This window comes from Bos javanicus, chromosome 23 (assembly GCF_032452875.1).
Source record: "Bos javanicus breed banteng chromosome 23, ARS-OSU_banteng_1.0, whole genome shotgun sequence".
Taxonomy (NCBI): domain Eukaryota; kingdom Metazoa; phylum Chordata; class Mammalia; order Artiodactyla; family Bovidae; genus Bos; species Bos javanicus.
In genome coordinates, this window is record NC_083890.1 from 27,393,840 (window position 1) to 27,405,769 (window position 11,930).

At 50.3% G+C, this 11,930-nt stretch overlaps 1 protein-coding gene across 4 annotated transcripts; it reads left to right on the forward strand.

Moving 5' to 3' along the window:
- Positions 1-6,682: 6,682 nt before the first annotated feature.
- Positions 6,683-10,810, forward strand: ZBTB12 (zinc finger and BTB domain containing 12). Of its 4 annotated transcripts, none has more exons than XM_061399132.1 (3): positions 6,683-7,006; positions 7,259-7,356; positions 8,573-10,810. In XM_061399132.1, exon 3 carries the CDS (start codon positions 8,594-8,596, stop codon positions 9,971-9,973), a length of 1,380 nt encoding a protein of 459 aa, XP_061255116.1. In that variant the 5' UTR covers positions 6,683-7,006; positions 7,259-7,356; positions 8,573-8,593; the 3' UTR covers positions 9,974-10,810. The 4 variants fall into 4 exon arrangements, with proteins under 4 accessions (XP_061255116.1, XP_061255117.1, XP_061255115.1 ...); XM_061399133.1 differs by having other exon boundaries at positions 6,683-6,815; XM_061399131.1 differs by having other exon boundaries at positions 6,683-7,360.
- Positions 10,811-11,930: the final 1,120 nt, after the last annotated feature.

Sequence of the window (11,930 nt, forward strand, 5' to 3'; positions counted from 1 at the left end):
ATAATCCCTTAGTGGGATTAACTATTTAATCACCCACTGTGTCCCTTTACGCTATTGCTATCAGATTTATACAAATATTTCAGAAAATACTTTAACATCAGTCGGGAGTTCAGCATGTGCCATACCCATCACCCAGCAATTCCACTCTTGGGAATACACTGAGGCTTGCTCCTCAAAGTGTGGTCCACAGACCAGCAGCACTGGCATCACCAGAAGCTTGTAGAAATGTAAAATTCCAGGCCATCCAGAACTACGGACTCAGAATCCACATTTGAAATGATTCATATGCATGATGAAGTTTGAGAAACACTCAAAATTTTGGCTCATGTTAAAAAGTTTTGCGAGTGTGTACCTCTTATACATTTTCCTGCTGTTATCTAAAATTTTCCTCAAGTTTGTAAATAGTTGTGAAAGAGTGACATTTCCAGCATGTTGTAAACACTGACCTTTAAAAAAAAAAAATGTTCTTTCACTTTTGATGATACTATGATTCATTTAAAAGTACATGAACACACCCTTCTTTAACAATCAGAAATTTCACATCTGAGACTTCCCTGGAAGTCCAGTGGTTAGGACTCTGAGCTTTCACTGCCGAGGGCCCAAGTTCAATGCCTGGTTGGGAACTAAGATCCTGCAAGCCTCATGGCCAAAAAAAAAAAATTCATATCATTCCATTTCTTCTGAATTCATATTTCTGTTTCCACCTCCCCAAATAAGATCCTAATATGTTTTATGCTTGAAAATCTTCTATTGTCTGCAATAAAAATAAGTATATAACTTAAAACTGAATTTAAAAAATTTTAAGGCTCTGAGTGTTAAACTTTCTTCTGGATTAAGTACTTATGATCGTCATTAACAATCAATTTGTCAAAAGAATATGAATATATTATAAATTTCACTACATAATGATGAAGCATAAAAACACTATTGGAAGCCCAATTCTAAATAAGACAATTGGGCCACTTCTCAATCAGTTCATGTACTTATGGATAAATATTATTTATTGCTAGAATTAGCAAAAAAAATTCTTTAAAAATTAGGCTGTGTGAATTTCACCTCAATAGCATAAAGGATAGGAAAAAAATAAGCAATCAGCTGGCACTTGATAAATCTTCCTTCGATTTTGTTGAAAGGAAAGAAAAAGTACCTCACTTGCAAAATGATGTCACTAGGTCACTCACCTCAGTGAGATTTTGAAACTGTCGCTTTGGTGCCTGGAGGTTTTTACCCTTCTGGATTCCCTCTTGGGCCTTCTTTCTGTGGTAAGGAAGAGCTGGGCAAGGGGTGGGGAAAGGGGCCCTCACAGACCCACCAGTGTCCCAACTCATATGGGAGTGTTGGATCTGAGGACAGTCCCTGTACATCTCTCCAGGTCCACCTAAGCCCTGGACAGTCCTCTCACATCACAGAGATACATAGGCCCTCTTTTGAAGACTGTAGCCCTGGAGAAACTTACCAGAGAAGAGTAGGAGAACTCACAGCAGCGTTGTGGTGATAAGCACCAGTGTGAACAAAGCAAATGTCCACTGACAGGACAAGGGATTTATAAACAGTGGTGTTATCATGCAACAGAAAGTAAGCTAATGAATGACAGCTACACGGTCAGTGAAATCATAATGCTCAGTAAAAAGCCAGCCTCATAAAAACAGAATATGATACCTATGATTCTATCCCTTTGGAGATCAAACAGGCAAAACCAAAGAGTATGCATGTGTAGGAATGCCTACAAAATGCATAGAGAGTGGAACTATGACGATAAACAAAGAAAATGAACCTAAAGAATTCAGGGTGAGGTCCATTCTCTCAAGAGGGAGAGGGATGCAGTCATTGTGAAGCATGTGGACATCTGAAATCCCAGGAATTTATTTCTTGTGTGTGTGTGTGTTAGGATTTTTTTTTTAATTTTGCATTGTAGTATAGTTAATTTACAGGCTTTGCTGGTGGGTCAGATGGTAAAGAATCTGCCTGCAATGCAAGAAACCTAGGTTCCTTCCCTAGGTCAGGAAGATCTGCTGAAGAAGGAAATGGCTACCTACTCCAGTATCCTTGCCTGGGAAATCCCATGAACAGAGGAGACTGGCAGGCTATATAGCCCATGGGGTCGAAGAGAGTCAGACACGACTGAACAACTGACACACACACACACATAGTTGATTTACAATGTGTTAGTTTCAGATGTACAGTACCGTGATTCAGTGGAGAAGCTGGAGAGGGTCCAGGTTGAAGAATCTCAGTTAAGAGACAGGGCCGCTTGCTGAGAAGGGGATCTGGAGTTAGGGTGGGGGACTCAGGAGAGTAGACAGGATTGGAAAGGAGCTGGGGGCTGGGGAGAGGCTCTTCCAGTACCTAAAGTGGCACCCAGTGCCCAGCTAAAGGGAGCCTGCAGAGAAGAGCTGAGGGATGGACTGTGAGTGCTACTTTGGCTGGACAGGGAAGAAAGGGAGGGAGAAGGGCCTGACAGAAAAGGAAAGACCAGGTGGCTGGAGGTCCCCTTAGGGAAGCAGGGCAGGTATACTTGCTGCCCTCCAGAAGGGAGCAATCTGAGGGCTACTCAGAGAATGGTATGCTGGCATTTTAAATTGCAGAGAGGATGTAGTTCCAAGTGCTGATAATCACCAGAGAATGATTCTTGGGAAGAACATGGATGAGATAAGAGTCAAGATAAAAGTTGTTGGAAGGAGGTCAAGAAGCTTTAAAAAACTTGTAATATAGGCTGTGGAAGGGAAGGGGTCAGGGTGGAGGTGGAAGGGAGAACTTTGACAATGTACCCTGTCACACTTTTTTGAATTTTGAGCCCTACAAAGAACTCTATGAAAACATAAACCAAAATAAATTTTAATTGGAGTGTGAATTGGGTCATTGCATGAACACTGGCAGGCCTGGAAGTCAGTTTCTCATGGCAACAAGCAGCACTCTTGAGGCTGGGAGGAAAGGGTGTTTGGCATGAAGTGGAACAGTTCTGCTCCTGGGGTTGACAAGGAGCTAGGAGAATCCACCACCATCTCCCCAGACCTCGTGCTGAGCAAGGCAGGGGAGGTGACTTGGAGGAGGGGAAAGGTCATGGGCTGCAGGAAGGACTAAATTCCCTGTAAAGCAGGAAGGGGAGGGAAGAGTTTATCAGGAGGTTGTTATGAGAGGGTTCCAAAGAGCTGGAAGGAACAGTTATTGGAGAAGAGGCCAGCAAAAGTCGAGGACAGGAGTACATTTTAGGAGATGGATGGGAATTTAGGAAAGGTGGCTTTACAAATAGAGGGGACTGGTGTGAGCCTTTTGTTTTTATAGAGTTTCTTTTCTCAAGCTGTGAGCCCCTGTTATCATCGCCCGAACAGGCTGCCCTTTTCACCAGGATTCCTACAGTGAGGGCAGCGCTGAGTGTGGGGCAAAGGAGAGAGGGGGGAGAAGCTGGAGATTTTGTTGTAAGACAGGAAAGTCTTATCAGCTGATGGATTAAAAACTCAGGCAGACCTCTTTCCTCCTTTCTCTTGGTTGCTCAAGAAATCATTATTTCCATCTGGGCGAAGCACAATTGCAAAAGTAAACCCACTGCCAAAAATACTTTGAATGCCACAGGGAAATGTCTCAGCTTTCCTACTGCTTACACATTTCCTACCGGGCCCCTGCTCATATCTATCAGTAACCAAGAGTGCTGCCCTAAGCCCTGAGCTCGCTAGTCCTTGACCACTTCTTCCAATGAAGAAGGAATTCATAGGGCCTGGACTCCATCTTAGGCCTGTTCATGCTGATCATGCTTGGCCACCTTTCCAGTGGACTCTGAACTCTGTGTTTAGTGCCTATGAAAACAACAACAGAAGGATACAACAAGGTTCCTCCAGACAGGTGAACCTTGAAGATCGTATCTAGGTTACTCATCGCCTAAGAGAAAACATACACTAATCACCCCTTCCTCCAGACAGGCCATAAATTTTTCTGTATCTATCAGAGTGTAACCTCGGGTTTATTGATTATTGGCTAATTGTTTGACTGTTTGAGCACATGAGCACAGCACGTGAATGATGGGGTTATTGGGATTGTATTTTCCTTGGTTTATGTAGGTCTCAGGCAGAGCTTCCCTGGTGGCTCGGAGGTTAAAGCGTCTCTCTGCAAAGGGGGAGATCTGGGTTCGATCCCTGGGTCGGGAAAATCCCCTGGAGAAGGAAATGGCAACCCACTCCAGTATTCTTGCCTGGAGAATCCCATGGACAGAGGAGCCTGGTAGGCTACAGTCCATGGGGTCACAAAGAGTCGGGCACGACTGAGTGACTTCACTTTCACTTCACTATGTAAGTCTCAAGGAATTTGGAGTGGTGGGTTCAGACACGTACACATGGGGTATAAAAGATTTTCACAAATGCTGGTTGGGGTCCTTGGCTAAGAGGAGACTCTGCCTTGGGCCCGCAGTAATAAACTGCACTCCACTATCTGCATTGTCCTTCTGAGTGAGTTTGTTTCCCGGAATGCCTGGCTACAACACCAAACATACACACAAACACACATACACACAAAGACACATACCCCTTTTCAGACTGAACTTTTGCGGACTGATGGGGCTGGAAGTGACCTCCGAAGATAATCTCTCCATTTCACTGAAGAGAGTACTAAAACTTCTGGAGCCTTGAAAACTTCAAAACTGGACCAGAACCTAGACTTTCTGTCTCCCAGTTTTTTTCTGAATCCTTATTCAGATTTTACTTCTCAGTGCCAATAAAAATCCTCATTTTGGGCTTCCCTGATGGTTCAGGGGTAGAGAATCTGCCTGCCAATGCAGGAGTCACAGGTTGGATCCCTAGACGAGGAAGATACCACATGCCTCGGAGCAACTAAGCCCTTGAGTCAAAACTATCGAGCTTGTGCTCTAGAGCCCAGGAGCCACAACTACTGAAGCCAAGCGTCCTAGAACTCATGCTCACAACAAGGGAAGCCACTGCGATGAGAAGCCCTCATACCGCAACTAGAGAGTGGTCCCTGCTCATCGCAGCTAGAGAAAGACCCAGGCAGAAAAAAGATCCAGCACAGCCAAAAATAAATAGAAATTTTTTAATTAAGAAAAAAAAAAGAAAAAGAATCCTGAATTTATGTGTTTGTGTTCTTGACACTATGCCAAGGTGGTACTGCCACCCAAGGACAGGAGGGTGCCTTATTTTACAGTGGCAGAAGTTGGGGGCCAAGACATCTTTACATGGGGGTATGTGACAAAAACAGCCCTACGGCATCTCCCCACCAGAATGTACAGAAGACAAGCTTGTGCGCTGCTTGTTTCCATATAAAACTATAACTGGGTGGGCTGGGTACTTAAGGATTCCACAGCTCTTAACTCTACCTGCTACCTAGGACTATCTGTATTAAACTCCAAACTGAGATTAGGCCCTCTGTCCCATTCATACTCCCAGGAAGGAGAAGTAGCAAGAAGGGGACAAGGTACAGAATTTTACAAACTTAAATTCTCACCTTGACAGCTTTTTAAATTTCTGCTCTCACTGGAGTGTAAACAACTCATATTTATTTATTTATTTATTTTAAAAATTTTTGACTCTGCTGTGTCTTTGTTGCTGCGTGGTCTTTCCTCTAGTTGCAGGGAGCAGGGGGCTACTCTCTAGTCGTGATGAGCAGGCTTCTCATTGTGGTGGTTTCTCTTGTTGCGGAGCACGGGTTCTAGGGCACTCGGGGTTCAGTAGTTGTGGCCCCCCAGCTCCAGAGCACAGGCTCAATAGTTGTGGCACACAGGCTTAGTTGCTCCATGGCACGTGTGATCTTCCCAGACCAGGGAACAAACCCCTGTCGCCTGCATTGGCAGGCAAATTCTTTACCACTGAGCCACCAGAAGCCTGTAAACAACTCTTGGGAAATTTGGTAATGAGGAAAAGAGATAAGATAGGGAAACAGAATTTTTAAAGTCCTTTAGAAAATTTCAGTCTGTCCTCCAATTAGGCAAAGGAGAAGGGAGGTCTCATTGATTCAGCACGTACTGTGTCAGGCTCACTTGAACGTCACATTAGCCCTGTGAGGAATCAGGGCCTCCAATTTAAAGATAAAAATACTGTGATTCAGAGAAGGAACTTGCCCAAAGGCCCTCTTTTCATAAGTAGTGGGATATGGCTCTGAGCCTAGGTGTGTCTGAAAATCTGACACAAATGCCAACAGAATCCATGTGGCCTAACAACACATACTTCTACAAAAAGGGCATTTTAGAATAGAGAGAACTGGCTGAAGGCGGCTCAGGGGTAAAGACTCTGCCTGAAATGCAGGAGACCTGGGTTCCATCCCTGGGTGGGGAAGATCCCCTGGAACAGAATATGGCAACCCACTCCAGTATTTTTGCCTAGGGAATCCCATGGACAGAGGAGACCAGCAGGCAGCAGTCCATAAGGGTCGCACAGAGTCAGACATGACTGAAGCAACTAAGCATCAGCAGGGTGACCGCAAAAAAGTCAGAGAATTTAAAACAGAAAGGCAAAGAGTAGAGGCACCATCTGAACACTTCCCAACCCAAAGGGCATCCCTGAAGTTCAGGATCCAGTTTAAGTCAGGAACAAACTTTTTATGGGTGGATGCTGGCTGAACTGAAGAGGAATGACTTCAACAGTCAGTCATTTATTGTATGACTTTTATTTGCAAAACATAACCCAGGAGATGATTCATGCAATCAAGAGTTGGCAATCTAATGGGGAAACCATTAGACTGAACACAGATATTGAACATTCCACCAAAACTGATGTGTAAGGATAATGCTCTAGTCTCCTGGAGGATGTAATAAATCCAGGCGGCAAGCAACAGAGGCTTCTTCACCTGGACTTGGTTGGGTGGAGAAATGAGTACAGGTATATGAGAGGTGCAAGGAAGAAGGCGGGAAGGGAGCCAGCCTTCAGGGTGCTCATAAACGCCGGTGTTAAAGCGCAGAGACGGCAGTTTGGGAGGAACAGAGAAAGAGAAGGCAAAGGGGCAGAACTAAGGGAGGACTTTGTTTAGGGCGAAGGAGTTCTGACCTTGTCAATCTGGTGGAGCAGCAGGGGTAGGATGGACGCTTGTTCTACTAAACTACATCTTCACATAATTAGAATAATTAGTACCAGGTCTATTATATTGTAGAGGGTGAAATGGGCAAGGTCGTCGACCTTACGAGGGCGTTTGCCTTGGCAAGAAGTTAGGATCGATTCTGAGAATGAGGGAAGGGAAGGATGGTTGTGATTTCGTAAGATTTTGAGACAGAGGAGAGGAAGTGGAGGATTGTCTGGTCTTGTATAAAGTTAAAAATATCTTTTAGGCCGGGAGTGCTGAGGTGTTTACCAGCTTCAGAAGAGTTGCAAAAATCTGAAAGCGTGGCTGGAGGAAGTATGAACAGAATCAACAGGTGATGCAGGCGTAGGTAACCAAGAACAACCATCTCGGTAGCCACGGGGCGATCTGGGACCCCAGGAGGGGCCGTGGCTGCAACTCTGGCTCCGCTTCACGCAGCTGGGTCAGAGAAGTAACGCCCGCGTGAGCAGGTGGCAGCGCCCCCGCGGGGAGCCAGGCAGGCGGGGAGAGCAGAGGGCGGGGAGTGCGCGTTGCGGGGCGAGAAGCAAGCTGCGCGGCCGGCTGCTGGGAGTGGGGAGGGCGGGCCCCAGCGAGCGGGCCTCCGCGCGGCATTTGGCACGCACGCGCAGACGGGCCACGGGGCCCGGAGGCACAGAGGAGGGGGAGCCAGAAAGAGGGGGGTGCGGAACGTATTTCCGCTCTGGCGGACAAATAATACCGGCCAAAGGAGAGGCCAGGCTGTCCGGCCCTTTAACCGTGTGGGGGGAGCTGGTGAAGAAAGGGGGGTCGGGAAAGGGGGAATCCTGCTCCTTTAATTCCCTCCCCTCTTCCTCCTCCCCGAGTTCTCGACGACGCCGCCGCGCGCGGGGCCTGGAACACACTGCACGAGCCGCCCCCACCCCTCCCCCCTTACGCCCACGCGGAGCCGGCCCCGCGCGCGCGCCCCGTGCACCCCCGCGCCTGCGCGCTGCCCAGGCCCTGCCCGTGTGTGGGGGCGCAGTCGGCCCCGGGGGGGGTGGGGGAAATAGGGGGGGAAAAAAACAGCGCGCGGAACCCAGCCAGGTGAGCGGCGCGTGCACTCAGGGTCGTGGGGGGGGGGGGGGGCGTGCCCCCGAGGTCTCAACGTGGGGGGGGCGTGCACGGTGCGTGCAGGCAGGGGGGGAGGACGTGAAAAGCGCGTGCAAACGTGCAAGGGGGCGGTGGAGGAATGGGGCAGCGGGTAAAAGGGGCGGGGTGAGAAGAGGCTGCAACCCGGGCCACCCAGAACCCCAGGCCTCTGCTCCCGCTTCTGCCGACCTTCCCCTGTGGGCGCGGGCTCGCCCCATCATCGCGGGCGGTAGGGCTGGGGGGTGTGGACGCCGCTGCCCCGCCCCCGGGAACCACGCCTCCCTTCTCCCGAAGGGACAGCGCCTCCCCGGGGGCTGGGGAAACTGAGGAAGAGGCTTGAAGACTGGGTGATCTGATGCTGGGGGGCCCTGCCAAGAATGGGAGTGCAAGGCCTGGAGCCTTGGCTTAGCAAAGCCGGAGACCTTTGTCTCTGACCGGTTTCCTTCCCAACCAGGGTTGCCCACCCCCCGCCACAATGGCCTCTGGGGTGGAAGTCCTGCGCTTCCAGCTGCCTGGCCACGAGGCCGCTACGCTGCGGAACATGAACCAGCTCCGCGCAGAGGAGCGGTTCTGCGACGTGACCATTGTGGCTGACAGCCTCAAGTTCCGTGGCCACAAGGTCATCTTGGCCGCCTGCTCGCCGTTCCTGCGGGACCAGTTCCTGCTGAATCCCAGCTCTGAGCTGCAGGTCTCACTGATGCACAGTGCACGCATAGTGGCTGACCTGCTCCTCTCTTGCTATACGGGCGCCCTGGAATTCGCCGTCAGGGATATCGTTAACTACCTGACGGCCGCGTCCTACCTGCAGATGGAGCACGTGGTGGAGAAATGCCGGAACGCCCTCAGCCAATTTATCGAGCCCAAAATAGGCCTCAAAGAGGATGGGGTCAGCGATGCCAGCCTTGTGAGCAGTGTCAGTGCCACCAAATCCCTGCTCCCTCCTGCCAGGACCCCAAAGCCAGCCCCCAAACCCCCACCCCCGCCCCCTCTTCCCCCTCCACTCCTGCGGCCTGTGAAGCTGGAGTTCCCTCTGGATGAGGACCTGGAGCTGAAGGCTGAGGAAGAGGATGAGGACGAGGATGAGGATGTGTCTGACATCTGCATCGTCAAGGTGGAATCAGCCCTGGAGGTGGCACACCGGCTCAAACCTCCCGGGGGCCTGGGAGGAGGTCTGGGCATTGGAGGCTCTGTGGGCAGCCACCTTGGGGAGCTGGCCCAGAGCAGCGTGCCTCCCAGCACTGTGGCCCCACCGCAGGGCGTGGTTAAAGCCTGCTACAGCCTGTCTGAGGACGCGGAAGGGGAGGGCCTGCTCTTGATCCCTGGAGGCCGGGCCAGTGTGGGGGCCACCTCAGGCCTCGTGGAGGCAGCAGCGGTGGCCATGGCTGCCCGGGGGGCGGGGGGCAGCCTGGGGGCAGGGGGCGGCCGGGGACCCCTGCCCGGAGGCTTTTCCAGCGGAAATCCCCTAAAGAACATCAAGTGCACCAAGTGCCCGGAAGTGTTCCAGGGCGTGGAGAAGCTGGTCTTCCACATGCGGGCGCAGCACTTCATCTTCATGTGCCCGCGCTGCGGCAAGCAGTTCAACCACAGCAGCAACCTCAACCGCCACATGAACGTGCACCGCGGCGTCAAGTCGCACTCGTGTGGCATCTGCGGCAAGTGCTTCACGCAGAAGTCCACGCTGCACGATCACCTCAACCTCCACTCGGGAGCGAGGCCCTATCGCTGCTCCTACTGCGACGTGCGCTTCGCTCACAAGCCGGCCATTAGGCGGCACCTCAAGGAGCAGCACGGCAAGACCACAGCCGAGAACGTGCTGGAGGCCAGTGTGGCTGAGATCAATGTCCTCATCCGCTAGCGAGGCGGGCGCCGGGGCCCTGGGCGAAGTGGGGAGGGTCTCCCTGGTCCAGGAGAATAGGGGGGTGGGGGGTCGGGGGCAGGCAGGTACGGTGGGAGCCTGAGCAGACACACAGCAAGGGGCCGAAGATTCCTTGGAGAGAAGACCCTGCCTCTTCAGAAGGAAAGGATGGAGAGAGGGAGAGTTCTTGGAGAAGGCCAAGGGAATAGGGGGTCCCAGATAAAGTTTCTTCTCTTAGAGGTGCATGGATATGTGGAGGGAGGGAAAAGGGCTTATAGAATGAGGCGGGGGGAAAAAGACTGGAAAATGTTTTATTCCTAGCTAAGGCTGCCCAGGAAGAGGTTCTGACATTTCTTGATGGGGGAGGGGGGGTGGGAAGTGGGAGGGAATCTGGCAGGAGGCAGCTTACCTGCTCCTGCTTGGAATAGATCCTTGGGAGAGGGAGTGGTAGGGGGAAAGGATGACTGAATTCTGGAGAAGGGAAGGGGAGACAGTTCTTGCATGCTGGGGAAATGGGATGGGTACAAGGCTCACCAAAATTCTAGGGAGAACAAAATAAGATGGCAGGTAAGAGAATATGGGGGTGAGCAGCCTGGGTAGATACTGGGAAGTGGGGTACAACAGCAAGAACTACAAATAGTGGTGGGGGCGGGGGGGTAGGGCACTTAGATGAGAGTACACAAGAAAGGCTGTTGCGGGGAGGGAGAGTAGTAGAGACTTATACAGTATTTTTTAAGAAAAAAAACGTATTTTTTAGGATTTTTTCTGGAGTTTGGGGTTTTAGTTTTTCGGCTTTTGTTTTCCACAAAATAAAAAAAAAAAACTTTTTTTTCTTTATACTCTGTCTGGCAACTGTGTCTAAAAGACTATCCGACCTTAGACCATCTCACCCTCTGATGTCATTTGCTAAGTACTCAGAGGTCACAACTCATGCAGGTCTCATGCCTAAAGGAGCCTTGACAGGGGAAGGGAAATGTGACAGGTGGGCTCCTCTAGCCAGAGACCCTCCCAGTTCTGCATCCTCAACATCTATCAGCTCACAGCACAAGTGTTCAGTGATTTTTTTGGCAGAGGTATTAACAGATAACCTGCTCCAGTTGAGGAGTTGGGTATGACTGCTAGGAATGAGCTATAGTTGTGATCATTGTGCCCATCAAAATTGTAAGCAGAAGCCTGTGTTTGGGCGTTTGGTCTGGGGAAAGGGCTTATGTCCTGGAGAAAGCTAAAAACCACTGTTTGGGTTCTGGTATGGAGAAGACTACAATTCCCAGAAAGCTCTGAAACGGTTCTTCACCAAAGAGAACTACAGTTCCCAGAAGGCCTTGAATTGGCCTCAGGTGCCCTATATCCTAACCATTTGCCTGTGTCGAATATTTCAAGTACAGATATTTTCCAAACTTTGACCAGATGTAATACCTAAAGAGATTGTACCCTAAATACTGCTATCAAAGTTCTGTGCCTCGGTGTAATATCATTCGTACTTCCACTACTGGCTGGGCTACGACCCACGTAGTGCCTGGTATGCTTGTGAAGTGTTTGGCAAAAAAAGGTTACTTTAGTGTCTGCAGATAGTAAAGACTCGGGCCTCTGGGGGCTTACCTGGATCCCTAGTGCACGTGGTGGCTTAACATGTCTGGCATAAACGGGAGAGACATTCAGCCCCAGGTTTTCAAAAGGGGTCGCTGCTCCAGGGTACACTGAAGCCGCATGCTAGGACCAGCTAAGGCTAAAGGTGTCCTCCGCGCATCCCCATCGCCCCCTTCCTGCTCGTTAGAGAAGCGAGGCCAAGAGGCCCAGGCTTCAGTCCAATGACCCAGAAAACTAGAAAGCAACCAGAAGCGGGAGAAGCACACGCGGGTAGGATTGAATATACAGACTGCCGAGAGCCGGAAGGCTCAGACGCCCCGCTAATTACCTAAAGCCAGGTGGGAGATGGAGAAGCCACACCTGGACCCAG